Source organism: Salmo salar, chromosome 15 (assembly GCF_965601325.2).
Source record: "Salmo salar chromosome 15, fSalSal1, whole genome shotgun sequence".
In the NCBI taxonomy this organism is placed as follows: domain Eukaryota; kingdom Metazoa; phylum Chordata; class Actinopteri; order Salmoniformes; family Salmonidae; genus Salmo; species Salmo salar.
The window spans coordinates 71308118-71335850 of NC_138305.1; the positions used below are offsets into that span (position 1 = coordinate 71308118).

General features: G+C 42.3%; 1 protein-coding gene across 3 annotated transcripts; it reads left to right on the top strand.

The window, feature by feature from the left end:
* The first annotated feature begins 1810 nt into the window (after positions 1–1810).
* Positions 1811–26975, top strand: LOC106571962 (guanine nucleotide-binding protein G(s) subunit alpha). 3 transcript variants are annotated; one of them, XM_014145577.3, is made up of 13 exons: positions 1811–1962; positions 3042–3180; positions 4529–4601; positions 7353–7407; positions 7646–7765; positions 12257–12354; positions 17113–17167; positions 20471–20544; positions 20724–20782; positions 21052–21172; positions 24259–24389; positions 24574–24659; positions 24906–26975. In XM_014145577.3, the coding sequence occupies exons 2-13, from the start codon at positions 3042–3044 to the stop codon at positions 25050–25052; spliced, it is 1158 nt and encodes a 385-aa protein (XP_014001052.1). In that variant the 5' UTR covers positions 1811–1962; the 3' UTR covers positions 25053–26975. The 3 variants fall into 3 exon arrangements, with proteins under 3 accessions (XP_014001052.1, XP_014001051.1, XP_014001053.1); XM_014145576.3 differs by having other exon boundaries at positions 1811–3180; XM_014145578.3 differs by having other exon boundaries at positions 1812–3180; positions 24592–24659.
* Positions 26976–27733: the final 758 nt, after the last annotated feature.

A 27733-nucleotide genomic window follows, 5' to 3' on the forward strand; every position in this document is an offset into this window, starting at 1 on the left:
CATTGCTCAAGGGCGCATCGACAAATGTTTGTTCCACTGGATATTATAAGGTGAATGCACCAATTTGTAAGTCGCTCTGGATAAGAGCGTCTGCTAAATGACTTAAATGTAAATGTTTCACCTTGGTAACCTTTCGCTTACTGGTCCAACGCTCTAACCGCCCTAAAAAAAGGTATATTGTCATGTAAGCATTTATAAAGACTTCAGAACTGCAGTGGACATGCTAAGTGAACTGTGCATCTTTACTGTCTGGTTAACTGTGTGCCTATTAACGTGTCCAGTGACCCATGACCCAACATAGTGTGCCCTCTAGTGTACAAATTAATTGGAACATTCAAACACAGTCAAACTATAGACAACACAACAACCAAATAAGTTATCCCAAATCTCTCCTACAAGGCATACACTTTTGAGGGATAAAATGAATTTACAAATAATGCAAAATGTGGTGAATTTAATACAAACAAGTGTACAATATTAAACGATAAACAGTCTTTCTCAACCCAATTCAAGATATCTAGTCAAGTCTTCCATAAACTCTCTGACAAATGAATTTGCACATTACATCATGAATCACTGGAGTAAGGATAGAATAGGGTGTGTTTATGGACTTTTACCATATACTGAAACTGTATTTCTACAATAAAGCGTGAAAGCTACTAAGGATGTGAATGTTTACAGCCAAGTTATTGCTGCCATCTAGTGCTGAGAAGATGTGACAGCAACAGAGGCTAAAGCCATCACAGATCTCTAGGCAACACATTATCACAACGCAAGGTGACCACGCATAGAAGCCATGAGATGTTGATGAATGTGAACACCGGCACATCAAGAACATACTACTAGAGCATCTCTGATTCAAATAACTTTCAAACCACTGGGGATGATGAAACTATTTATACTGAGATTCTGAGTCAATACGGAGAATGTGGACAGGGAAATATTTGATGACAGTCTATATACAGAGAACTGCCCAAATGGAATTCCAGGAAGACATTGAATAAAGCAATCCAAACAATGACACACCCAAGAGACTATTTGAATCTCCAAATACAGCCCACTAAATGAGTTCATGATAGAAAGCATGAGTCATACTCAGATTTGGAGATCTGAGGTGATGAAGTTTTAGAATGTGACCAGGGGGTGTCAGTGAAAGGCTTTTTCATGTGGGTAAGAATGTTCCCCAAATTGGACACATGTTCAATCCCAAATGTAGCCTACGCCATACTCAATCAGAGTATACAGTTAGGATTAGAATAAAACTGGGATTAGAATTCAGAATAAACATTCGATAGTTCCATCCTGAAGTGGCAGAACTCCATCCATCTGGTCAGCCTATATGCAACCCCTGCATGTACAGATCAAGACAAGGAATTTATCAGGTTTCAAGGCATTCCATTTCATTTCCAGCCCAGTAATAAAGAATAAATTAGGATTATAATCTGCAATTGAAAAAACACCCCTGTCTACTCAGTGCAAAAATGACAAGGCCTACCAACCTCATATAGTCCTAGGTTTTAGGAGCACAAACAAACCTGCTTTCCTGGTCCAGTGGGAATAATAATAATAAACTACTGGAAACATGTATTTTATAATCAATGGGGTAGCCTAATATAGTGCCACTGCGCGTCCAAACATAAAAATAAAAATAAATAGAAAGAGAGTGACTCCGGTGGCCCCGTGTTTTAAGGGTCTTGGGTCACAATCTGTTCTTTCTTTGAAGAGGGCGCCGTTTTCTCTGCAGAATTTCGCCATGCTGACGTTCTGTGGAGTCATGTGATGAAGCGCTGGTCCTTCCCAGGGTTCACTGAGCGCTGTTTGCCCCACCCCATCTCTTCAGCGCTGTCTATCTCATATACTGTTCCCGAGGAGAAAGGGACAATTTATACCTTCAAGAATTGCTTACACCCGTGTTTAATCTTCCACGATCAGTCCAGGAGGGAACTGTCTTCATAGTGGAAGGTGTTAGTACAACACGCGTTATATTTATGAACGTGTATGCACATGTAAACTCTACCGAGTACCTACCATTCGAATTCAGAAGGGATATAAAACTGAGACTGACAGCGGGCTATACCTGCAAGAAACGGGACAATTCGAAGGATTTTCGTTTTTTCGTCATGTTTAGAAGAATCAGAACCCATTTAAGAATGTATTGGGGGCTATCTGAGCGTTATTAGGAGCCTTGCTGATGTGAGGAGGGATACAAATTTCAGCAACAAAAGAAAAGACAGCGAAGGGCCTTTGGATTGAGGAAAAACCAGCAAGGAACAGCCATCACAGAAACGGGGGAAAAATCACGAAAATTGAATTATTTTGGGGATCGAAACTGAACCGGACTCACCGTTTAGATCGAGGATCATATTATGGATATAAAAAATGAGTTAAATGAAGACGGAAGCAAGGAAAATATTACACATGTAGTTCGTTAAGTGTAAATATTTTTTCCCTCCTGTCTACAGTCTCTGCGCGTAGAAAGGCCGCAGGAAATACGCCTTTTCCCAAAGAGATGTTTATTCTAACCCGTGTCAAAAAGATCCGGGTCAAATTTTACAGTCGAGTTTTTGTGCTATGCCGATTTTTCGGTGTCTGTCACAGGCAACAGTGAGACGTGAGACCCGTGCCGTTCGCGAGATGAAAATAGGCTATTTATCCTCTCTTCAATTGAATGTGAAAGAGGCAAAACCCTCAATCAACCTTTAAACCTGTGGATGGTCATCTATATCGGTATATAAAAGCTGTATGTGAAGAAGGAAAAGCCTAGTAGAATTGACCAAACTGAGAGGACGGCCTAGGTGTCGTCATCAACAGTATCCTGCCCTCTTTGACAGCAATATCAATTGAAAATACGCATTATATACACATACTAACAAACGCAATAGGACAACGTTTTAAAACAGACGTTAGTTTGACGTAACATTAAACAACAGACTGTATACATGTCGTTAATATTGCTCTCAATTCCGTCGGTCAACCGAGAGATCTAGAATAGTATTTTAATTTTTTTCTTCTTCCCCTGGACCCACTTTTCTTGCGGGAAGATGGGTTGTTTGGGCAACAGTAAGACTGAAGATCAGCGAAATGAGGAGAAGGTACAAAGAGAAGCCAACAAAAAGATAGAGAAACAGCTTCAGAAGGACAAACAGCTATATAGAGCAACTCACAGGCTACTACTCTTAGGTAAATGTGAATGGAATCTGATGTGTTGCAGGCAAGGCCTCAATGGCGACATAGTTTCTAATCCTATATTTGATGTGATATAGGATGTTGTTTTCTCTGTAGGCCTTCCTGCTACACAACACAGTGATTGTACTTTTTCAATGTGACATGGTGGATCAAAACATCCTCTAACCATAATTGAAGCCTACTTATTGCAACATTGTTTTTTTCCCACATTTGATACATTATGTCGTAGGCCTGTGATTGTAACAGCTCCTGCCTAATCTATATGAAACATGGGTGTTGAGCCTCTACTTGTGGGTGTGCTATCAGAACCACTAGCTGCTTGAGAACTTTCATATCAATAGGCCTGTGTGTTTTGAGGTGGGCCTATGTGTGAAATAATGCAAGGTGAATTCACACTGAGCATTTCTACCACTGACACTTCTCTACTCATGGTACTGTTATCATGTGAAAACAGTAAAAATGTCCTCTTTTTAAAGGATATTTTATTAGAAAATGCCTGAGACCTAGTGTATTGAATGTTATACCAGTATTTCCGTTGGAGAGGAAGTTGTGGTAACTAAAGTAAGCAGAACATAACTCTCATTTAAACCATGACTTCTACAATGCTGCTTTATATAGCACTGTGCTCTTTGCACTTTTCTATGATATGGCCATTTTTGTTGTTGTACCATTGTCAAGTTTGGAGAGGATCTGTGATGAAGAACGTCCTTAGTTATTCTCACATGGGAAAGTTCACAAACCTAGACGAGTCGATCAGACTCGATGGAGGTTTTACGCCTTACTTTGTGTTAGCAGTACACCCCTGGTTATAAGTGAAGCTGTTAATACTGTTGTATTGTTAGATTTCAACAGGTTAATATTTCACACATTTATTGACATTTATACTGTATGTGTGGATTCACCAAACATCCCACTATTTGAAGTTGTTGGTCTCAGACACGGGTGGTCTCACGCTCAAAGGTAGAAGTTGACCCTAACCACATCAGTTTATCCAACTTAAATCCCGACCTTAACCAACTGGAGAATGCAACTATATCTGACCCGAGACCAGAGGTTAAGGGCAACTTTTTCCAACTCCTGGCCTCTGTTGCTGTGGTGTGAGACCTCAGTCAAGAGGCATAATAACCCATTTCAATTAGAACTCTTCTGATGTTTATTTCACAGATTTAAAATGCTGAACTATCACTTTCAACATGTCTCTCTTTACAAAAAAAATGTTTATGCATCACATTCCAAATTGGCCATCCTCGGTTGGCTGTCAGGATGGGGCGATGCGCTGTACTCTCTGAAATGTGTCTAACCACATCTCTTGTTCGCTCTTTCACTGTCTACCTCTACACAGGGGCTGGTGAGTCAGGGAAGAGCACCATAGTGAAGCAGATGCGAATCCTACATGTGAATGGCTTCAATGCAGAGTAAGTATCGTTTTCTTCTCCAGACTACGCTCCTCAACTGCGAATAAAGATCAGGGTTTGAGACGGCCAGAGGGATTGGGGAAAATCCCAGAGGAACCAAGAATGAAAACAAACATTCAAAACACCAACTTGACCCTTATTCATCTTTCATCCATTAGTCGATGCCTGAATTGTATAAAACAAACACTAGATGCACCTGTGCAAGAGCACATGATGGGAGGGTAGTTATAGTTCCCTCAGTTTGAAGATTAGTGCTTCAATAGCCACTATGACTTACTGTCTAGGTGTCTCGTCCTTATGCTATTTTTAAAGTATTGATGGAAATATTCGATTGCGGTTCAAGAGTTATCAGTCCGATTGCATGGACTTCCAAAAATGAAAAGCTAATGTAGAGACGAGGAGTCAAACTTCCTTTGGAACAAACTCTGTGGGGTTCGAGCCCTGGTTGGTGACTGGTGCTTTAAGGCCTTAGTGCATTGGTTGGTAGAGGTTTAAGCCCAGGTGAGTAGGTTGGTTGGGGGTTTAGGCCTAAATGTGGAGATGGGTGAGGGTCTATGCCTCCGCAGAAGTCCCATGTAAGTGCCCAATCAGAATACAATGATTGAAAAGACAAAAGTTTTGTCTGATTGTGTTCAGATCCGTCTGACCACCTCGTTATCGTGTGTATATTTCTCCTCAGTCTGGATGCAATCAGGCTACCAAAAGTGCAAACAATGGGCGACCTCATCAGCACTCCGCCCACAAGTCTCAAGAAAACTTGTTTTGGTAGCGAGAGGCACCTAGCGTGTGAGGAATGTGTTTGCTGGCTTCTTGAATGCTAGCCAAATAGCTACTATTAGTTATGCTAACCCCTTTGCAATCCCTTTAGCTTTGCTAGCTGTCTTGCTGGTTAGCTAAAGATGTTAGCTGGCTAGTTAGCTACAGTAGTTAACTACTGCCATCAAGTAGTTGTTGTGTTATATTTAGCCTTTTCCACCGTTTGCAGAATGCATGCTGGGGTTTGAATATAACGCTGGAAAATTGAAATCTTGACATAATGTGGACACATTTAAATGTAGGTGAAGACAGATGATGTGTTCGGAATTCCATGATCAGAACTCCTTGATCAGAATACAAAAACCTGATTAACTCTCAGGTCTAGACACAGCCTCTGTGTGTTGGCAGTTTGGGTTTTAGTCCCCAGTTTGTGGGGTTAGGTTTGACGGTTCAGACTCTGGTGTGGTGAGTGGCTTGGGTTAAATGAGCATATCAGCACCTAAGGCACCCAGTATCGTGTGACCCATCTCGTGACTCCATAACACTTACAACTTGTGTGTGTGCTCGCTCAGATCATCACTTGGTCACATCCTAGATCCAGGGTGTCAAACATACGACCCAGGGTAGTTTTACTAAAACATTTTATTAATAATAATAAAACAAACTCAATATACTTTTAAATGGCTAAAACCAAATCGAAACTGTGTAAAAATGATAATGGACCTACATTATTACCGTTTCTTGACTGTCCAGCTGCTAATAATCACCAAAATTAAAGCTAGACAATCAAGGAGTATCGAAAATTCCAAAAACAATGAATTTTGACGGCGAGGAAATATAACCAATTTTCAGTGCGGCCCTCTGGACCTCGTTGAAGACTGAATGCGCCCCCCCAGGCAAAATAGGTTTGACACCCCTGTCCTAGACATTTCAAACATTAATTGATTAGTTGGTTGTGTCTGTTAAGTTAGCTGTACTGTATATAAATTAAACGTATGGATTGTATTTATATGGTATTTGTAATGGATAAAATGCAGGGCGGTGTGTCTGAATTTCCTGGATTATGATGTTTTTGCATTCAGTAACTTTCATTGAAGCGGTTCTAGGCCTAATGGCATGATGGCTCATCCATTTGTGAAACACTGGACCAAATATATTTTGCTTATTTTGTCTTTGTACATTCTTTGATAAAGAGACACAGATGTATACACGAACACATGCTTCCTACTTCAAGTTATAGCCTATTCTCTCTCCACACGCACATAAAAGCGCGCACATGCTACTTTGTAATAGCATGTGATTTTGAATGACCATCATGTTGAAAATGTAAACAAGGCCTTCTCAATCTAACCCTCTTGTTTATTGGGTTAGGGGTGTGTGTCTGCGCAATACAGGCCCACCTGCTGGCTGTTACCTATTCTCTCCACTTCTCTCCCTTCTCTCGCTCCCTTTCGATCCCTCTCTATCTGTCGGTGCACCTCTTTCACATTCCCTCTCTTACTCCTTGAATGCTGTTTTGTGCTTTTGATGTAAACTAAATATCAGTGGTAGTGCACAGTCTGTGATGGGCGCTGCTCAGCAAAACGGTTGTTTTACAATTTAGTCGTACATTGAAACAGTCTAGTAATGGGCTGTTGTTGCAGCTCAGATGCCACTCTTACAGTTGGGGTCATGTTTGACATCGGATCATTTGTAGCTATCGTAGCAGGTAGAGTATTTTCATTGGAGTGCAATGTAGACACTGGGAGACTGTGACCTGTTTTTTTGAAATATATGAGTTTCACATAGTTGAAGATGTGTTTGTCAGTCATGAATAATGGCAGGTTCAGAAGGGATGCCCGTGAGGTGTAGTGCATGTGCCAGATGTTTATAGACTATTATCCACCTACATTTTAGTTTTTGGTTTGCTGTATCAACAATGTATGACAAAATTTACATTGTAATTTACAACATGGAAGATTGAGCTTTGATGTTTTTGTGTGTTTTTTTTCGCAGGGAGAAGAAGCAGAAGATTCACGACATCAAGAATAATATTAAAGAAGCTATTGAGGTAAGTTTTCAGTTTGAAGCTTTCATATCACTGTGGGTAGGTAGAATAAACAAAATCTAAACAGCTAAGCATGAATCATCAATATTTTATCAATTATTATTGAATATAAGATACCCCGAGACAATCCTGTGTTGTCACTCGATCTGTATTGATTGTGTGTGTGTGTGTGTGTGTGTGTGTGTGTGTGTGTGTGTGTGTGTGTGTGTGTGTGTGTGTGTGTGTGTGTGTCGCTCTTTAGACCATAGTAGCGGCTATGAGTACACTGACGCCTCCCGTTCAGCTCGCCAGTCCACACAACCAATACCGGATCGAATATGTCCTCAGTTTAGTCAGTCAGAAGGACTATGAATTCACATCTGTGAGTATGACAATGTTTCTACCACCCACACACAGAACATCATAGATTGTCATTGTCTTTTCATGAATGTACAGTGTATACACGCCTGTGTGAGTAAGCACATTATTTCCTTGTGTGTACCGTGCATGTGCACATACAGTATCAGTCAAAGGTTTGGACACACCTACTCATTCCAGGGTTTTTCTTTATTTTTTACTATTTTCTACATTGTAGAATAATAGTGAAGACATCAAAAGTATGAAATAACACATATGGAATAATGTAGTAACCCAAAAAGTGTTAAATATATTTGAGATTTTTCAAAGTAGCCACCCTTTGCCTTGATGACAGCTTTGCACACTCTTGGCATTCTCTCAAGAGCTTCCCACACCTGGATTGTGGAACATTTGCCCATTTATTATTTAAAACATTCTTCAAGCTCTGTCAAATTGGTTGTTGATCATTGCTAGACAACCATTTTCAGGTCTTGCCATAGATTTTCAAGTATAATTAAAAACTGTAACTCGGCCACTCAGGAACGTTCACTGTCTTCTTGGTAAGCAACACCAGTGTAGATTTGGCATTGTGTTTTAGGTTACTGTCCTGCTGACAGGTAAATTAATCTCCCATTGTCTGGTGGAAAGCAGACTGAACCAGGTTTTCCTCTAGGATTTTGCCTGTGCTTGACTCCATTCCGTTTCTTTTTTTATCCTGAAAAAGTCCAGAATCCTTAATGATTACAAGCATACCCATAACCTGATGCGGCCACCACTATGCTTGAAACTTGGGAGAGTTGTACTCGGTAATGAATTGGATTTACCTCAAACATAATTGTATTCAGGTCAAAAAGTGAATTGCTTTGCCACATGTTTAGCAGTATTACTTTAGTGCCTTGTTGCAAACAGGATGCATGTTTTGGAATATTTTTATTCTGTATGGGCTTCCTTCTTTTCACTCTGTCAATTAGGTTAGTATTGTTCTTGATCCATCCTTAGTTTTCTCCAACACAGCCACTCTGTAACTGTTTTAAAGTCACCATTGGCCTCATGGTGAAATCCCTGAGCAATTTCCTTCCTCTCCGGCAACATTGTTAGGAAGGACGACTGTATCTTTGTAGTGACTGGGTGTATTGATACACCATCCAAAGTGTAATTAGTGACTTCATGCTTAAAGGGATATACAATGTCTGCCTTTCAATTTTTTACCCATCTACCAATAGGTGCTTGTCTTCGCGAGGCATTGGAAAACCTCCCTGGTCTTTGTGGTTGAATCTGTGTTTTGAAATTCACTGCTCGACTGAGGTTACCATACAGATAATTGGATTTGTGTAAACATTTCGAAAAGCCCAACTCCACTTTGACATTATGGAGTATTGTGTGGAGGCTAGTAAACCAAACATTTCAATTTAATCCATTTTTAAATTCAGGCTGTAACACAACAAAATGGAGGGGGGGGGGGGTCTAGGGGTGTGAAAACATTCTAAAGGCACTGTACTTGCTGTTCATGTTCCCTTAGGAAGGCCCATCCAGCAGTCCCTGTTGCAGGTGCCAGCCTCATGGTACTGGTAGCTCTGTGGGATGTGGTACAGTACAGTAGTAATTAGCAGGTAGGGCCTCTATGGGATGCCTGTTAACTAATGGACTGCACTGAGGGAAGGCCTGGAGGCCTCTGAGTACCACTGCTTGACACTGATTGTGCCTTTTAACGCCCCTAAATATCTCTCTGGAACCCACGTGTCAGAGGCACACTGGGACCCACACCTGAACAAACAGAGTGCTTTCTGGTAGGATTTCGCTGGAAGGGACGTCGGACTTTCTAACAGTTAAGCAGGTAGCAGGTTTCTGGATAAGTCAAAAACATAGTCCATTGAATTGCATTTCTAATGCATTTATCGATGCTTTGGGAACTTTGTTTTACACATTGATCACAGGAACCTTGTTAACGTTTTTTGATTGAATAGTGTGCACCACAGTGAGTTTTACATACCCCTAGGACAGACGACAACATGTTGTCACTCATAGAAATGAAAACAACTGATGGGTTAATGCTTTGCATATATTTTGTTGTTATTACGTGTTAATTTAGGTCCACTTAAGAGTCTTCGGCTGATACAAAGTGATCTGTTAGAGTTGAATGGTTGCATCCCTACCATTGCACCATAGAAAATTGCTTTGTCTTTTTTCTGGGCCTAACAGACCTGCCATAACATCTCTCTGAGTTTGGGTGTGTAGGGTCACATGTGAAGGCGATGTGATTGTCTGCTGCCTTGCTCTGTGGTGTTTGGATCTCTGTGATTTAGAGTCCCCCAACTCCCCTCCATCAGGAGCTAAGGTCAGACAGTGTAACTCTCTCTCCCTCCCTCCTCTCTGGCACCCCCCAGGGCGGAGAGGAAACCGGTTCTACTGGTCACCTGATCTCAGAGTACATGTAGAAAAAAAAAAAGAAAGGATGAGGAAAAGGCGAAGGCCTTTAGATCTGGGGGTAGAAGTGGGGGTTTCTGGGGGTAGACGCAGGGGTAGTTTGTACAGTTATCTACTGTCTGGGCTATTCACTTCTAGTTAATTTCATGTTTTAAGATGACGTCTTTGTTGTGGTATGGGGTTTATTTTCGGACTGCTGATTTCTCGACCGATGATAATGGAAGAAGTCATATAGGTTGTCTAAACGCCAATAAAATGTCAGTTTTCTAAAATGCAAAGCTACCAGAGAACTCACTTCCTTTCCCATGTCTCTCGCTACATTGAAGATACTGTAGTCGTGTTGACCATAGAGTTGGAACGCTAGTGAGGAGGTTCCCATTCAGCCACATATTGCGCAAGGTTTTTTCGTAGCACGTGCTACGTTATAGATTGTCGTTTAGAAACCAGGTAAAAGCAACCAGCCATGGAAACGGAGCCATGGCCTTCTGATAAACCTCAACTTGACAATTGTCCCTTTGCTTTAAAAAAAAGTTAAGGCAAGATCAAGCTCCCTGTGATTGTTTTTTTTTTGTGGCAAAAACAACATTTGTGTATTTAAGAAAGGACATCCCAAAGGATGAAATGGAAATGATATTTTTTTTTTTTTAAGGAAATATGGATGAAGTTGGCAAATATTTCCTTTTTCGGCATTAGACCTGCCTAATTCTCACTTAAAACATTATTTTTATGTGTAATAGGCTAAATCACATCTTATGTTAACATCTGACTCCAGAGTGATCTATTCTTGCAATTTGTAGTCTTTGACATTTCAGATTTAGATACAAGTAGTTTCGGATATAGTGGACTACTTTTTCAAAGTAACTTTAGTTAATTAAACTTTTTTTTAAGGGTATCCTTAGTGTAGCTTCACTTCTTCCAGAGTGACGTAATTGGCAGCTTGGTAAACTGTATTTTCAGAGTAGCTTCCCGAACACTGCAAGCTGGTGAGAGACGGGAAACAATATAACACTGAGTTGTGCCCCAAAGGATTCTGGTTTGGCTGCTGTAATGCAATAAGGAGTTACCAGAGGAGTTATTTTTCTCTTAAGCGCATGACTGATGATAAAGGAGGACTCTGTTACTAAGACACATAATGAGTGCTCTTATTATGCAGTGGATGCAGGGATTTCAGGTAACCCAAGCCAGACAAAAAGTGGGACAAATATATTGGGCAGCGAAACCTAAATGGTGTGTGTGTGGCCCAACTGTTCCACAAAAGTCCAGTTGTCCACAAGCATTTATTTTATACATGACACTGTTTCCTGTTTACCTTCATGGTCCAAATGGAGGAGGATGAAGGGAGATTTGAGACTATCTACCTTTCCATGTGCTTTTTGGCCATCTGAATGTTGTTTAATGGGCGGGTCACTCTTGTCCTTGATAAGCTATGTGGACATTCCCACTTTATGCAAAAGATATCAAACAAGGATGTAACAGATTAGCCATTAGATATGAGTTGACTCCCCTGTTTACACCTGCACCACTTTTGTTTGCCGAGTCAACGTAATGAAATATGAGTAATTCAATATTATATGGGATTTTGACTTAATTATTTAGGGTTAAGTCCGTGATACCTGCCAAAGATGAGACAACTGACCCTCCCAAGCCTGTCGACCGTACGCAATCTTAATTTCTTCTCGTTGAAGGAAATGCTGAAAAACATGCCTTGTTTTTACTTTAAGGCAAAATCTGTAATTTCAAAGGCCTAACTATGTCACTTGGTTTTTCCTATATTGAAGCTCCCCTTGGCCGTTACCCTCACTGGCCACAGAACCTGTTCTCCAGTCAATAAATGCCAGATCCCTAATAGGTGTGCTGCCCCATTGGAATGTAATTCTTCCCACCCCTATTTACCTTTTCTACATGTACCCACGCTCTAGCCAAGCACAAAGCACACAGCATGTGGTGTCAACAAAAGATGCCGCACATCGCAGTGCCCTCAAACACAGCATGGATGGACAGGGTCCTCTTTTTCGACCTGCTTTAATTCAATTGATCCCGTCTCTCTTTTCCATCTCACATACTCTTTCTCCCGTTATCTCTCTCTTTTCAGGAGTTTTATGAAAATGCAAAGACTCTCTGGCAGGACGAGGGCGTGAGGGTGTGTTTTGAGAGATCCAATGAGTACCAGCTGATCGACTGTGCGCAGTAGTAAGTATGCACTGCACCACACGCCGAGAGAGGACCCGCAGTCTTTAGTAGCTCCAGTGCCCTTATACAGGCCTGTGTTGTTGGGGGAGTACACCACTTAACCACAGTGACTTTAGCCTCAGAGTTAGATCTGTTATGGTGGTGTTTAGGGATGCACGGCCCGATGTCTAGTTTAACGCCGATGTCAAAGCTGACGTGCATACCTATATAACGTAGGTAGATGACGTAATGACGCCACAAAAAAATACAGAGCTACACGTGCAACACAGCATTCCTAAACTAGCCCACAATGTCAGCTGTGTGGATATATTTTGAAGTTTCAAAGGAAGATAACAAAAAGGCCATATGCAATGTTTGTGCTGCTATTATTTCCAGAGGACATTTCAGTAGGACAACTCAAAGGCGAAATCAATCAACGGTAAAATAATGGTATTCATTGCCCTTGACAATCAACTGTTCTCTGTCGTGGATGATGTTAGCTTTCGCCGACTGGTCGAGCCCCAGTACACACTACCATGTAGGAGCTATTTTTCAGCACAGTATTGTTGAAGCGCACATCCATGAGCTACTTGCGATGGGCATCACTGCTATTAGCTTCATGACTGATATTTGGACCAGCGATGTCAGCCCCATGAGCATGCTGAGTCTGACAGCACAGCGGGTCGACGAGGATTTCGTACTGAGGAAAGCCGTATTGCATGCTCAAGAATGTGCTGGTTCTCACACCGCTGCTGCCATTTCAATGGCATTTGAGAACATGTTTGAAACATGAACACACTCCTAGCTCCATTCGAACAACTGACTTGAGAAATAAGCTACATCAACTGCGTCTGCAGCAGATGTGATACCCTCTATCATGGCATTGAAACACCTGCTCAACAAAATTTCCAAAACAGACCGTGGGGTTAAAACTTGTAAAAGTACTCTACAAGAGGCTGTGAACAAGCGATTCGGTGGCATTCTCTCTGAGCCACTTTACTGTGTCGCCACCATGCTCGATGCTAGGTACAAGGACCGCTACTTCGATGCAGACAAACACGGTTTACGTGAAATGTTAGACAACAGCTGGACAAGATGGAAATGGGCACAATGACAGTGAGCACCGACGAAGAGGTGCATGAAACGACTGAACAAATGAACAACGAAACAGCACAGCAAGTATGTGAAAGAAATAGGTTTTGATTATGTTTTACTGGTAATGGGGACATGCATACACACTGACCAAAAATAACTTTTTGGTGTGCGTTTCAACTATTTAACTGTACTAGAATGCTTGAAAGGCCACAAAAAAATGTTATATCGTTATTTGTTTTTTTGGCAAGGAAAATATCCGTATCGGACAAAAATGTCATCAGGGCATCCCTAGGGGTGTTTGATTTTGAGCTGATTGTATAAAAAAAATCCATGTTGTGCCAATGCTTGAAGAAGCACTGCTGTGTATTTGATTGTGTTACTTAACAGTCTAGGACAACCCCTTCAGGTGGTTCAGATGGTCCGGTCCAGTTTTGGTCCCTCCCTCTCTCCTGCTCACTCTCTCACTACCTCACTCTCCTGCTCTCTCTCTCTCTCTCTCTCTCTCTCTCTCTCTCTCTCTCTCTCTCTCTCTCTCTCTCTCTCTCTCATTCACTCTCCTCCTCTCTCCTGCTCTCTTTCTTTCACTCACTCTCCCGCTTCCTCTCTCCCAGTCCCTCTTTCCTCTTTCTCTCACTCGCTCTTTTTTTCCCCCCCTCGCGTTCCCTTCCCTTTTCTTTCTCTCCCTGGCTACTCTAGTCACACAAGATTTTGAGCTGATAGTCTATTTATAGAGCCTGTGGTTCTGTCTCTATGGCAACCGTGCTGGAGGCCAGGGAGCTATTTTAGAATCTGCTCTGTAATGTCAGACTCTACTTTCTCTCTGTGTTTGTCTTTTGGGTTCAGGCCAGTGGGCTAGGTCAGGTTTGTGAGTGTGAACCTTTGTGGAAGGAGAACTTACAGCTTTTTACAACATTATTCTATAACGAGCAGGAAAGGAAAAGAGTTAATCTTCTGGAGTCTGCATAGTTATCTCTGGCCATCTTTGTTGCCATAACAACAAAGAATGGTAAATGTGCACGTACGCGCACACACACACACACACACACACACACACACACACACACACACACACACACACACACACACACAATCTCTGTGTTTGTCCTAGTTAGAGCTGGTTGTTATGGCCTAAAAATCATATCTACATTTTTTTTTTTTTTTTTTTTACATTTATGGGTGATCCACAATCTATATCTAGATTTAAATGTTTTATCTAAATAAGCATTGTTGTACAATTTAAAGGTCAAATACACTGCATTTCAAACAGTCAGCAATAATCTATGGAATTCAGGGTTTGTGAAGTTATCAGCCTTCCACAACTACAAGACCCACTAATTTAATTAGTATATCATAAATAGTTTAACCTGTTTGTGTGTGTGCAATAATCACTGATCTGGCTTTCAAGTCTGTATATGAAGATGCCCTTTTTGTTATACATTTAACTAGAACCATGCATAATGCACATTCACGAGTAATGATTCACGTTTTGTAGCAGGCATTAGGCTATAGAACATTTAAAACAAGTCTCATCAACAATCTCTCAAGCCCCTGAGCTAGTGATTAGCCAGCTAATCTTTATATTTCAAGTTGAGCCAATTCGGATATATGTGCTAAGCCGACAAGGTTGAAGAGTTGAATTATGAACACACGATTGTTATGAACGTTAGCCTGTCCACTTTGTTCAGATGTTGAAATCAAGTTGCGTACCTTATTTCTCAGAATGAGATGTTTGCGTAGTTGAGACATAAAAAGGATGTAGTTAGAAAAGTTAACATATCCTCTATTACGGTAAAACAATGTCTCAATGTGTTTTGGTGTCCATATAACCGATTTCTGTTGGACCAAACCTGAAATGCAAATAGCCTGTTGAAAACTGCTTGTCAGAGAGGAATATGTGATCTCTTAAATTTGTTGGCGTGAGAGGCGAAGGGAGGGAGGGACTTGGTGTGTGTATGTAAACCATAGAGGATGAGGCGAAGCAAAAAGTCTTAAATAAGGCCAATGATTTTCTATGACCTTATTTTGGACATAAGCTTGTCGCCTCTGCCTTTCGGACTCCCATTGTTAGGGTGGAGACGGGCATCTCGTCATACTAAGATCTCTGGTGTAAATGGGAAGGTGCACAGAGGAGCGAAGGGGACGAGACCAAGAAATACGACATGAGTACAAAGCGGACATAAACGCTATTAAAAACGAAAAAAAGAACATCTCGATTCTTGCGATACAGGCATTTGGATTGTCGCACCAAAACATATACATTTAAAATGAATTCGACATATCACCTTGTTCTAGCCCTCTAGTTTCTAGGTCTCTCCCAGTGAGTGCCGACTCATTCCTGCCATGTCTCACCTGTAGTTAGGCCTGCCCCATTCCACCGTGTCACATTCCTGGTTATCCAGAGGCTCGGCATTCCTCTGTGTTAAGTACGCTTGTGAGACCAGGCCAGCATTCGTCTCACACACCGTTTGTGACGTTCAGTTGTATTAGCCACGCTATAGGTGCTGTTTAAACCCAAGTGAAATATCAGTTGTTTACTGAATGGGACATTAGTCTCAAAGTCAGTATGACTACAGGACTAGAACCATTGCCATTCGTATAATCTGTCAGTGTCTCTACAAATGTCTATGCTAGTGTTTCTCTCCACCCCCTGGTTCCTGACCAGGACCAACACTGGTCCCGAGGATGTTAATAACTGGCTGTTCAGTTAGCTGACACTGATTTAATCAGCTTTCAAGTTAACTAACGGACAACAATATTTAATGTACATGTTGTTAAATAATTCTACATAATCCTAATTTACTCTTTCTGCAAGTGCTGGATTTTCACCCACAGCAGCGAAATCCACCATTCACGGTGATCTTACCTCCAACACAGATGTCCACAGATTAACCCATCTTTCTCAGTATTGTGCCATTTTGCTATTTCCTTATACAATTACATCCCTCCATTTTACTGTGATGTCTTACGAGGGTCCTGAACCTCCCTATTTGTAACATTTTATACTGATATTGCCCTAAAATAAATACCTTATCCAAGAGTATAATAATGATATTTCCCATTGACTGGTCACAGATTTTCAGATCCCCTAACAGTACAGTTTCCACATCATCTGAATCCTGATATTTTGACATAACAACCATTCTGTGACCTGACTCCAAAAGCGAGCCACCGATGGATAATACCAGAAAAGATGCTCTATTGATTCTGTTTCCTCGTGGCACAAGGCTAACTTTTCAATGCCCCATATATTGAGCATTCTTTTTGTAGCAAGTATTTTATATAATAGCTTAAATTAAAACGAATGGATTGATGTGTCAGTTGTTTTATTTATCAGATAATAGACCAGATGCCAAGGTATTGGGACATCAAAAACCTGTTCCCAAGCAACTTGAATTTTACATACAGCATTGCTGTCTCAAGTCCTACTTCTCAAGTCCTAGTTTTTATCTAAATTGGCCTCCGAAGAGGAAGGAGTGATGGCTTACTGCAGGTTAGTCTCTCCCTAGCACAAAGATAGTTGGAGAAACACAGGTCTATATAATGCTATTGAGCTCAGTGGTCTCTACCTGTCCCCACACAGAAAAGCTTCCCATAAGGCTCACTCACTGCCCCTACTAACTGTTGATGAGAATTCCGCCATTTTGTCCTGTTCGTCCTTCTGAATCTCTGTTTCTTTCTTCTCAGTTTTCTAGACAAGATTGATATTGTGAAGCAGAGTGACTACACTCCCACTGATCAGGTGAGTTTCCGTGGTCTCAATGCCGCCATTACCAGAGACCCAGGGATACATCTCAAATCTAATTTTATTTGTCAAATGTGCCGAATACAACCGGTTTAGACCTTACCGTGAAATGCTTACTTAGTTAAGAAAATATTTACTAAATAAACAAAAGTAAAAAAAAGTAACACAATAAAATAAGAATAACGAGGCTATATACAGGGTCTACCGGTACCGAGTCAATGTGCAGGGGTACAGGCAATTTGAGGCAATTTGTACATGTAGGTAGGGGTAAAGTGACTATGCATAGATAATAAACAGCGAGTAGCAGCAGTGTAAAAACAAAGGAAGGGGGTGTCAATGTAAATAGTCTGGGTGGCCATTTGATTAATTGTTTAGCAGTCTTATGGCTTGGGGGTAGAAGCTGTTAAGGAGCCTTTTGGACCTAGACTTGGCACTCTGCGGTAGCAGAGAGAACAGTATGCCTTGGGTTACTGGAGTCTTTGACAATTATTTGGGCCTTCCTCTGACACTGCCTAGTATATAGGCCCTGGATGTCAGGAAGCTTGGCCCCAGTGATGTACTGGGCCGTATGCACTACCCTCTGTAGTGCCTTACGGTCGGATGCCGAGAAGTTGCCATACCGGTCAGGATGCTCTCGATGGTGCAGCTGTAAAACTTTTTGATGATCTGGGGACCCATGCCAAATCTTCTCAGTCTCCTGAGGGGAAAAAGGTGTTGTCCTGCCCTCTTCACAACTGTCTTGGTGTGTTTGGACCATGATAGTTTGTTGGACACCAAGGAACTTGAAACTCTCGACCCACTCCATTACAGCACCTTCGACGTTAATGGGGGCCTGTTCGGCCCGCCTTTTCCTGTAGACCACGATCAGCTCCTTTGTCTTGCTCACATTGAGGGAGAGGTTGTTGTCCTAGCACCACACTGCCAGGTCTCTGACCACCTCCCTATTGAATTTCTCATCGTTGTCATGGTGATCAGGTCTACCACTGTTTCGTCATCAAACTTAATGATGGTGTTGGAGTCGTGCTTGGCCACGCAGTCGTGGGTGAACAGGGAGTACAGGAGGGGACTAAGCACCCACCACTGAAGGGCCCCAGTGTTGAGGATCAGCATGGCAGATGTGTTGTTGCCTTCCCATACCAACTGGGGGTGGCCCGTCCGGAAGTCCAGGATCCAGTTGCAGAGGGAGGTGTTTAGTCCCAGGGTCCTTAGCTTAGTGATGAGCTTTGTGGGCACTATGGTGTTGAAAGCTGAGCTGTAGTCAATGAACAGCATTCTCACATAGGTGTTCCTTTTGTCCAGGTGGGAAAGGGCAGTGTGGTGTGTGATTTGAGATTGCGTCATCTGTGGATCTGTTGAGGTGGTATGTGAATTGGAGTGCGTCTAGGGTTTCCGGGAGGATGGTGTTAATGTGAGCCATGACCAGTCTTTCAAAGCACTTCATGTCTACCGACGTGAGTGCTATGGGCGGTAGTCATTTAGGCAGGTTACCTTCACTTTCTTGGGCACAGGGACTATGGTAGTCTGCCGGTATTACAGACGCGGTCAGGGAGAGGTTGAAAATGTCAGTGAAAACACTTGCCAATTGGTCCGCGCATGCTTTGAGTACATGTCCTGGTAATCTGGCCTTGTGAATGTTGACCTGTTTTAAAGGTCTTGCTCACATTGGCTACAGAGAGCGTGATCACACAGTCGTCCGGAACGGCTGGTGCTCTCATGCATGCTTCAGTGTTGCTTGCCTAGAAGCGAGCAGAAAAGGCATTTAGCTGGTCTGGTAGGCTCGCATCACTGGGCAGCTCGCGGCTGGGTTTGCAAGCCCTGCCACATCCGATGAGCATCATAGCCGGTGTAGTAGGATAAAACATTTAGTCCTGTATTGACGCTTTGCCTGTTTGATGGTTCATCTGAGGCTAAAGCGAGATTTCTTATAAGCGTCTGGATTAGTGTCCCGCAGATGTTGCCTGTAATCCATGGCTTCTGGTTGGAATATGCATGTACGGTTACTGTGGGGACGACGTCGTCAATGCAATTATTGATGAAGCAAGTGACTGAGGTGGTATACTCCTCAATGCCGTTGGATGAATCCCGGAACATAGTCCAGTCTGTGCTAGCAAAACAGTCCTGTAGCATAGCATCCGTGTCATCTGACCACTTCCATATTGAGCGAGTCACTGGTACTTCCTGCAGGAGGATAGAATTATGGTCAGATTTGCCAAATGGAGGACGAGAGAGCATTGTATGTGTCTCGATGTGTGGAGTAACGGTGGTTTATTTTTTATTTTTATTTTTTTTCTCGTTTCATGTGACATGCTGGTAGAAATTAGGTAAAACGGATTTAAGTTTGCCTACATTAAAGTCCCCGGCCACTAGGAGTGCCGCTTCTGGATGAGCATTTTCTTGTAAGCTCGTTGAGTGCGGTCTTAGTGCCAGCATTGGTTTGTTGTGGTAAATGGACAGCTACGAGTAATATAGATGAGAACTCTCTTGGTAGATAGTGTGGTCAACAGCTTATCATGAGGTACTCTACCTCAGGCGAGCAATACCTGGAGACTTCTTTAATATTAGACATCGCGCGCCGGCTGTTATTGACAAATAGACACACACCCCTGTCCTTCGTCTTACCAGACGTAGCTGCTCTGTCCTGCCAATGCACGGAAAACCCAGACACCTTTATATTATCCGTATCATCGTTCAGCCACGACTCAGTGTAACATAAGATATTAGTTTTTAATGTCCCGTTGGTAGGATAGTCTTGATCGTAGATCACCCAGTTTTTTTCCCCAATGATTGCACGTTGGCCAATGGGACGCATGGTAGTGGCAGTTTACCCACTCGCCGACGAATCCTCACAAGTCACCCCGACCTACGACCCCTGTATTTCCATCTTTTCTTCATGGGATTGATGGGAATTTTGGCCTGGTTTCGGGAAAGCAGTATGTCCTTAACGTATGACTCATTAAATAAAACAATTTCGTCCAGTTTTGAGGTGAGTAATCGCCGTTCTGTCCAGAATCTATTTTCTGTCATAAGAGACGGTAGCAGCAACATTATATACAAAATAAGTTAAAACAATGCGAAAAAACAAACAAAATAGCACAGTTGGTTAGGAGCCTGTAAAAATGGCAGCCATCCCCCCGGGCACCATTATAAGGACACCCTATTCCCTGTATATTGCACTACTTTTGGCCAGAGACCTCAATTGGAGAGACATGCCTACTGTACTCGATCATCAACTTTTCATAATATATTGATATTGATAAATATAAAGCAGATGAATGACTCCAGTCTTTTGTCATCTCTCAGGACCTACTGAGATGCCGAGTGCTCACCTCTGGGATCTTCGAAACCAGATTTCAGGTGGACAAAGTAAATTTCCAGTGAGTATAACCCAGGGTTATCGTCCCATTCGGTTATTAGTACAATACTCTAAGAGAAATCTCCAACTCGGCCCTGCAGACGTTTAGGAGTCCATACAGTGCAGCTAACATGTGATTCATCACTACGCCACAAGGTGGTAGTGTGTGGTATTTGTCTCACTTTGCCATTTCTTCAACAGCATGTTTGATGTTGGTGGTCAAAGGGATGAACGTCGGAAATGGATCCAGTGCTTTAATGGTAACATTTGTTTTTTAATTTGATCTGGCCAACCCAATAGAGAATAACTCACAATTCAGATCTGATTTATAGATCATGTTTAGTCTAGAAGGGTCTTAGTCTGTAGCCTCGTTCCTCTAAAGGTTTCCTGTATTTTCCTACCATCGCCTTTCTGCTATGACTGTGTTTCGAGGTTAGGCTTAAAGCTTAAGTGCCTTTTGAATGTGTCACTGATTGCCGTTTACAAAACCAGTTTGTCTGTGTCCCTCCTCCCTCTGTCTTCCCCACAGATGTAACAGCCATTATTTTCGTGGTGGCCAGTAGCAGCTACAACATGGTGATCCGGGAGGACAATCAGACCAACCGTTTACAGGAGGCTCTCAATCTATTCAAGAACATTTGGAACAACAGGTGACACACAAATGCACGCATGCGCACACACACACCAGTGGCGGTCGGTGCCGTTCAGAGTGCTTCTTTTGTTCCCCTATTAAAGCATATTGGATGACTGTCATTCATATTCCATTCACCCAGCTCAGGTTTAGGCTACTACATGATACTCAAATTCTCCCTATCCCCATCATGAGGTTGCTACAACCTAGCCTACAAAATAACGTTTCTAACGTAGGTGCACAGGTCGAGAGACAAATTGGAGTAATCAAGGTGGCAGACAGTGAGTGACACATTCAGTAACGCCTCGCATACTGTTGCCTGCATCTAACTAATTTGGGGGTTAATCATTAGTCCACTTAAACAAGAGTTTCTGTTGGACAAATTCAGGTAGGTCCCTCCTAGGACTGTGGCGGTCATGAGCTTTCGAAAGCTGGTTATTGTCGTGTAAAAGAATGCCAGTCTCACGGTAATTGACTGTTAGTGAATGTAAACACGTTTTGGTTGTGGAAGAGCGAAAAAGTAGGGAACTTGTCTCTCCTCGCATCTACCCTCAACTTGTGGACTTCATGTATTTCTATTTCAGCTTTACAATCATTTTAAGGATCTTCTGATTTCATCTCTTCAGTTTGTATTGGAAAGAGAAGGGTTAGTAGTGAAGAGTGGCGCTGCGGTCCTAAGGCACTGCACCTCAGTGCAAGAGGCATCACTACAGTCCTTGGTTCGAATCCAGTCTATCACATCCGGCTGTGATTGGGAGTCCCATAGGGCGGCGTACAATTGGTCCAGCGTCGTCCGGGTTTGGCCGGGGTAGGCCGTCATTGTAAATAAGAATTTGTTCTTAACTGACTTGCCTAGTTAAATATAGGTGAAATTTGAAATAATAAATAAAATAAAAAAAGCGATATCTAATTAGGATTTTCTTTGGTAGTCACTAGGTAGAAACATCTAGCTCGCTCAGCCAGCCATTGGCTAGGACAGAAGGCCACTGCCATTCAACTGTATTAGAGCATAATTTTGTAGTGACCGTGGAATTAAACAACCATATTTTGACTTGCAATGGGTGGGCCCGTAAAAAGATAGAACAAGTAGACAGATATTTCACCGGCATCCGCTTGGCGTTTCCACTCACTACCAAATATGGCAGTGGGAGAAGATGGAACGAGATGGATTTTGGCCAACATTGTCATTGATTTAAAAAGAAAAAAAAATTGATCTCAATACAGTTTTCTGTTCCCAAAACTAGAATCTGTTATGAACAGATTGCAAAAGGTTTTAAAAAATGGTGTTGAGGAGTGCAAATGTGAATTGAGTTATTGCACATGTGCACGTCACATAATAGGTGTTCCCTAACAGAAATATGCAAATTCCTACTAGAAAGCGCCAATATGATCTCGCTAGCTCCTGCTTGGCTCGGTTTTGCCCACTTTGACTCATTTGTTCCAATTGGGAAAGACAGGCTGTGGTCTATCTTGTTTTAGTTATAACATCTTTGACGTCACTACTGAGAGCACAAGAGAAAGTAATCAGTGGCGCAAGCAGTAGTGTCCCCACGCTAAAAGCCAATTTATGCTTGATCCGAAAATGTGGTCGGAGGCTTCGTATGGAGGGTGTGATGCAATTGCGGAGCCTCCGGAGGCACGTAGAGGCCAAATCAAGCTCCATACCGCATCGCCATCGCACACATTTTGTAACAATGTGGCGTGCTCCGCATTGACATGATTGGTTGACGGCAGGTGGGGGCGGTACGTCCTGTATAAACACAAAGCTCTGACATCTGTGGAGGCTGCATGATCGCAGTAAATGCCACTTCAGATGTCGGATTGACCATGCAGAGCCTTTTACACTAGTAACATTAGCTAGCTTGTGTTCTAGTAGTGAGAAGATGGTGGCTGCAGCAGCTGTTTTCAACTTTAAGGTGGATGTTGTTGCTAATTTGTTAGCAACACCCTTTTCAAAATAAACTGAAAAGTTTGACAGTTAATGTTTTTTTGTTTTTGTTTGATACAACGTATTGGAAGTGAAGGCCTAGGTCCTATAGTCACGATTTTCAACTGTATTAATGTTATAGTCAACAAGCTACAACTAAGGCGTTAGTATACCCAAAATCCAATCCATGTGTACAATCACACAGTACAGTGTACAGCAAGCAGTTTAGTAGTTACACCGGGGGCCCCGGTGGCAATAAGTTAGTAAAAATGAAAGCTTACCTTGACTTGGAGTTGCAGTGTTGGATAGTCTTAGCCAGCTAGCTAACATAAATAGCATTCCTCTCTGTTTGTCAGGTTGTTGACTAGGCCAAATTAGATGCATTTTCTAACTAAAAGAAAGGTAAACTAAGAAGAAAAGAACATACAAAGCAATATAGCTAGCTAGCTCTCTTTGCTGCTTCTCCTTAATTTGACAAAATGAATTTTTTCAAAACTCTACAACTGTCTTTCTGAGTCAACTACTCACCGCACTTTATGCACTGCAGTCTTAGCTAGCTGCAGCTTATGCTTTCAGTAGTAGATTCATTTCTGATCCTTTGATTGGATGAACAACATGTCAGTTCATACTGCAGCTGATAGAGCTCTGATAGGTTGAAGTACATCCCCTGAAGTCATCATAATTACTGTGTAAGTCTATGGAAAGGGGTGAGAACCATGAACCTCCTAGGTTTTGTATTGAAGTTAATGTACCCAGAGGAGGACAGAAAATAGCTGTCCTCTGGCTACACCATAGTGCTACCCTAGAGGGTGCTGTTGAGGATAATGTAGACGTTCATTGCAAAACAGTGTTTTAATCAGTTATTTGGCAAAGTGAATATATTTAGTAAAGTTTTATCTAAAAAGGATAACTTTTTTAACTTTTTTCCCTTTTTACTTATGAAATTTACTGAGTAGGATGGTCCTCCCCTTCCTCCTCTGATGAGCCTCCACTGACACACACACAGAGAAACGCACACAACCCGTGACACCCACTATCCACGAACAATGAGGATTCATTCTATTCCTCTGTTCTATTAAAATGCTCTCATCATAAATCTAATTTCCTAGCCCTAATGGACCACTGATTGCTTTCTGCCAGCGTATTTACCCAGCATCTCTGTGTGTTTGTCTCTTTAGGTGGCTACGGACCATTTCTGTCATCCTATTCCTCAACAAACAGGACCTGCTAGCAGAGAAGGTGTTGGCTGGGAAATCAAAAATCGAAGAGTATTTCCCAGAGTTTGCGCGCTACACCACACCGGATGATGGTGAGACACACACACACACACACACACACACACACACACACACACACGACTGCTTCTGATTTTAGCCACAGTAGGTGGCTCCTGAATGTTCTTTCCTGTGGCTGATAAGTAATCGCCATAGGGAACTGTGGCACTGACCATGTGTGATGGTGTACCAGAATCCAATCATAACACTCATCATCAGTCTCTCACGCTTCTATAGCAACACCAGAAGCAGGGGAGGACCCGCGCGTCACGAGGGCAAAGTACTTCATACGAGACGAGTTCCTGGTAAGCACAGACATTCCCATGTCTCCCCTGCTAATGTTACGTGGAATCTTATGGTATGGAGTACAAAATAGTATCTAATCGCGACAAATGAGATGACTTTCTCTTACTCATATTCGAATAAGTTAGCAGGAAGGCTAATGTGCAGTAAGTGTTAGATTTGTTATTGAGTCAAGTGGATGATGTACTGATGGTGGTAGTGCACGTTTGTCTCATTGTGCTTCACTGTGATTTTTTTTTTTCCTCCAGAGGATCAGCACAGCCAGCGGAGACGGCAGGCACTATTGTTACCCCCATTTTACCTGCGCCGTCGACACGGAAAACATCCGCCGGGTCTTCAACGACTGTCGGGACATCATTCAGCGGATGCACCTTCGGCAGTACGAGCTCTTGTGATGGGAAGGGAACTGCGACACAGACTCTGAACCCCGACCTCCGGTCCCACCCTGACCCCCCCCCACTCCCCCTTCCCTGGAACCCACCCCTGTCGCCCTGACTCTGTGTGCTCTTGGGGACTCCTGAAGTCAAACTAGACATGAGAGCTACAGCGCAACCTGGAAATTGGTATTGAAATACTGCAAAACACAGAATACATCCAAGCCAGATCAGCTGAACTCCACTGCATTTTAGCACTATGCTCAAGACTTGAACCCATTTCACCACCACACACACACACACACACACACACAGTACGCACACACACACAGTACGCACACTGACATGGCACCGGACCGTCTTTCTTTCACAACCTCAGTTCATATTTTGACACACACACAGACGCACTCTTAGGCACACTTAATCTCAATTTACCCATAACTGCTTGCATACAGAAAAATAACCCCACACACGCTTTTACTCGACTGCATGGTCACTGGTCCTGAACTGAGCAAGTCCTGAGTCTTAGCTGCTTACTGGCTGCAGCCACAGATTGACTGACTCAGTGTTTTCAATGAGTCACAGCCAAGATACCTACCAGGAGCAATTTCAATGACTGACAATGAACCAGAGAAGCATCATGGTGAGCGGGGCTTGGGGGAAGGGAATATTTATGTGAATTTGGTGGAGCTTGGACACCATGACGCCCACAGGATTGTCACATGACTTTGCCTTGTTGGTACAGCAGCGGAAGGAAAAAGGCCAACGTTCACAGAACTTAACAGAGTGCAAAGCCCATATACAGTACAGTATCATATAAGTTAAGAGAAGTTTGATCAGCCCTGTTTCTGTCTCCACGGTTTGTTTTGTCTGTGTAGACTGTTGTGCCATTGTGCCCTGTGCGCTCACACACTCACTCTCTCGCCTCTTTCACTCCTCCCTGTCCTCTCTCTTAACTTCACCACATACCATGCACTGTTACTTTACTGGCAATGCTCTTTGTTATGTTTTTAAAGGAAAAATCCTGAAATTAAAAAAAGAGGAAGATAACGATAAATGGGACACTAATCTTTACTCATGTGGTCACTCTCCCGTCACCCCCCCCCTGGTTTCCTCCATCTCCCTTATCCCAACTCCCACCTACCCTACCCCTCCTTCCTACCCCTCCCTCCTACCCTACCCCTCCTTCCCAGGCTCTCTGTATCTCTTTACTTTACTGCTGAACTATTATTCTTGTACAGACTGTAAAATGTATTATTTTGTACAACTTTATTGAAAAATTACTTTAAGAAGATCCCTGTGCCTTGATCACGACTGTACGTGTATAACGAGCTAAAGTGGGTGTTATACTGCGCTGTATAGATTGGCCAGTTCCCCCCCCCCCCCCCCCCCCCCTCTCCAGGGAAGGGGAACGACCATTTGTAGCTTTGGATTTTTAATTTCCCTCCCCCATCTCCCCTTTATGATTTAAATGTCTATTTTTGGATCCATATACCAAAAAAATATAAATATTTGAAATGTCTATGGATTTAAAAAAAAGTATTTTATTAGAATCAAAGAACCTTAACACATTGTACACTTTATAGTGTGCCTATTGTTGTAACTTAAATTCTATTCGATTAGGTTTTGTTTCATTAGCGAACAACATGAAGGGTGAGAGTTTATTTACCATTTTTTATTTCATTTATAGCTTCAAGGTAAAAGGTCATGACAAATATCCAAATGCAAAACAGTGCTTGTTTCTACATTTATTTTTTTTTCTTTTGCTAAAGAAAACAAACAATTGTATTGTTTTGGGGTCCTTCCTAGTGTTGCACAACAGACGGACTGTACAGTATTACACTTTCACTTCAGTGCCCTAGTTTTCATTTACTGTGTACATCAAAAATGGGTCTCTACTTTCAGGAGAGGAGCTCTGCGAAATAAAGGTTTTTGGTGCAGACAGCCACAGGCCCGTCCTTACACACAACCACAAGGACAAACCTACACCAGATACACCCATAGCATTTCATTCATCCATCTTTAGCCATGTCTCGTTATGTCCACTGTAATTACTTAGCTCTTTAACTCCTCACTGTTACTTCACTGCTTTTCACAGATAACGTTTTACCCTCAGTTCTATTTGACATTATACTGCATCTATCACATGCATCACGACTCTATTCAATTCTGTCTTTGTTTCCCATCCAAGGCGATAGAACGGTCATTCACCACATAGCTTCTTTGTACAAATACACAGTTACAGTTTATGAAAATATTAACATGGGTATTTGCCTAAACATTGTAATGTTAACCTACACGTTGACAATGGTGGATGAATGTATTTCTCATCAGGATTGTAGCTCAGGTAATTACAAGATAATTAACTGCAGTCATTTTATGTAGATGAGGGGACGCAATGTTTCAATTGCATCTATTGACAAGTTAGTCATTAGTTTCAAGGTCAAAGGAAGTGAGAGGAAAGAGGCAGGATTGTGATGAAGAGGGAAGGAGTGCTGCTGGATGAAGAGTTTCAGGTTAACATGAATGTCCCTTGATATGACCATTGTTCAGTGCCGTACTCCTGAACATGAGAACACTGCCAATGACACAACAGAGAGCAGAAGGTAGGTGTCCTATGTAGCATGATGGACAAGTCTTCTCAATGAAATTGAGCAAGATTTACAGGGTGGTTGGCCCATGAACTACACTGTGTATAACAA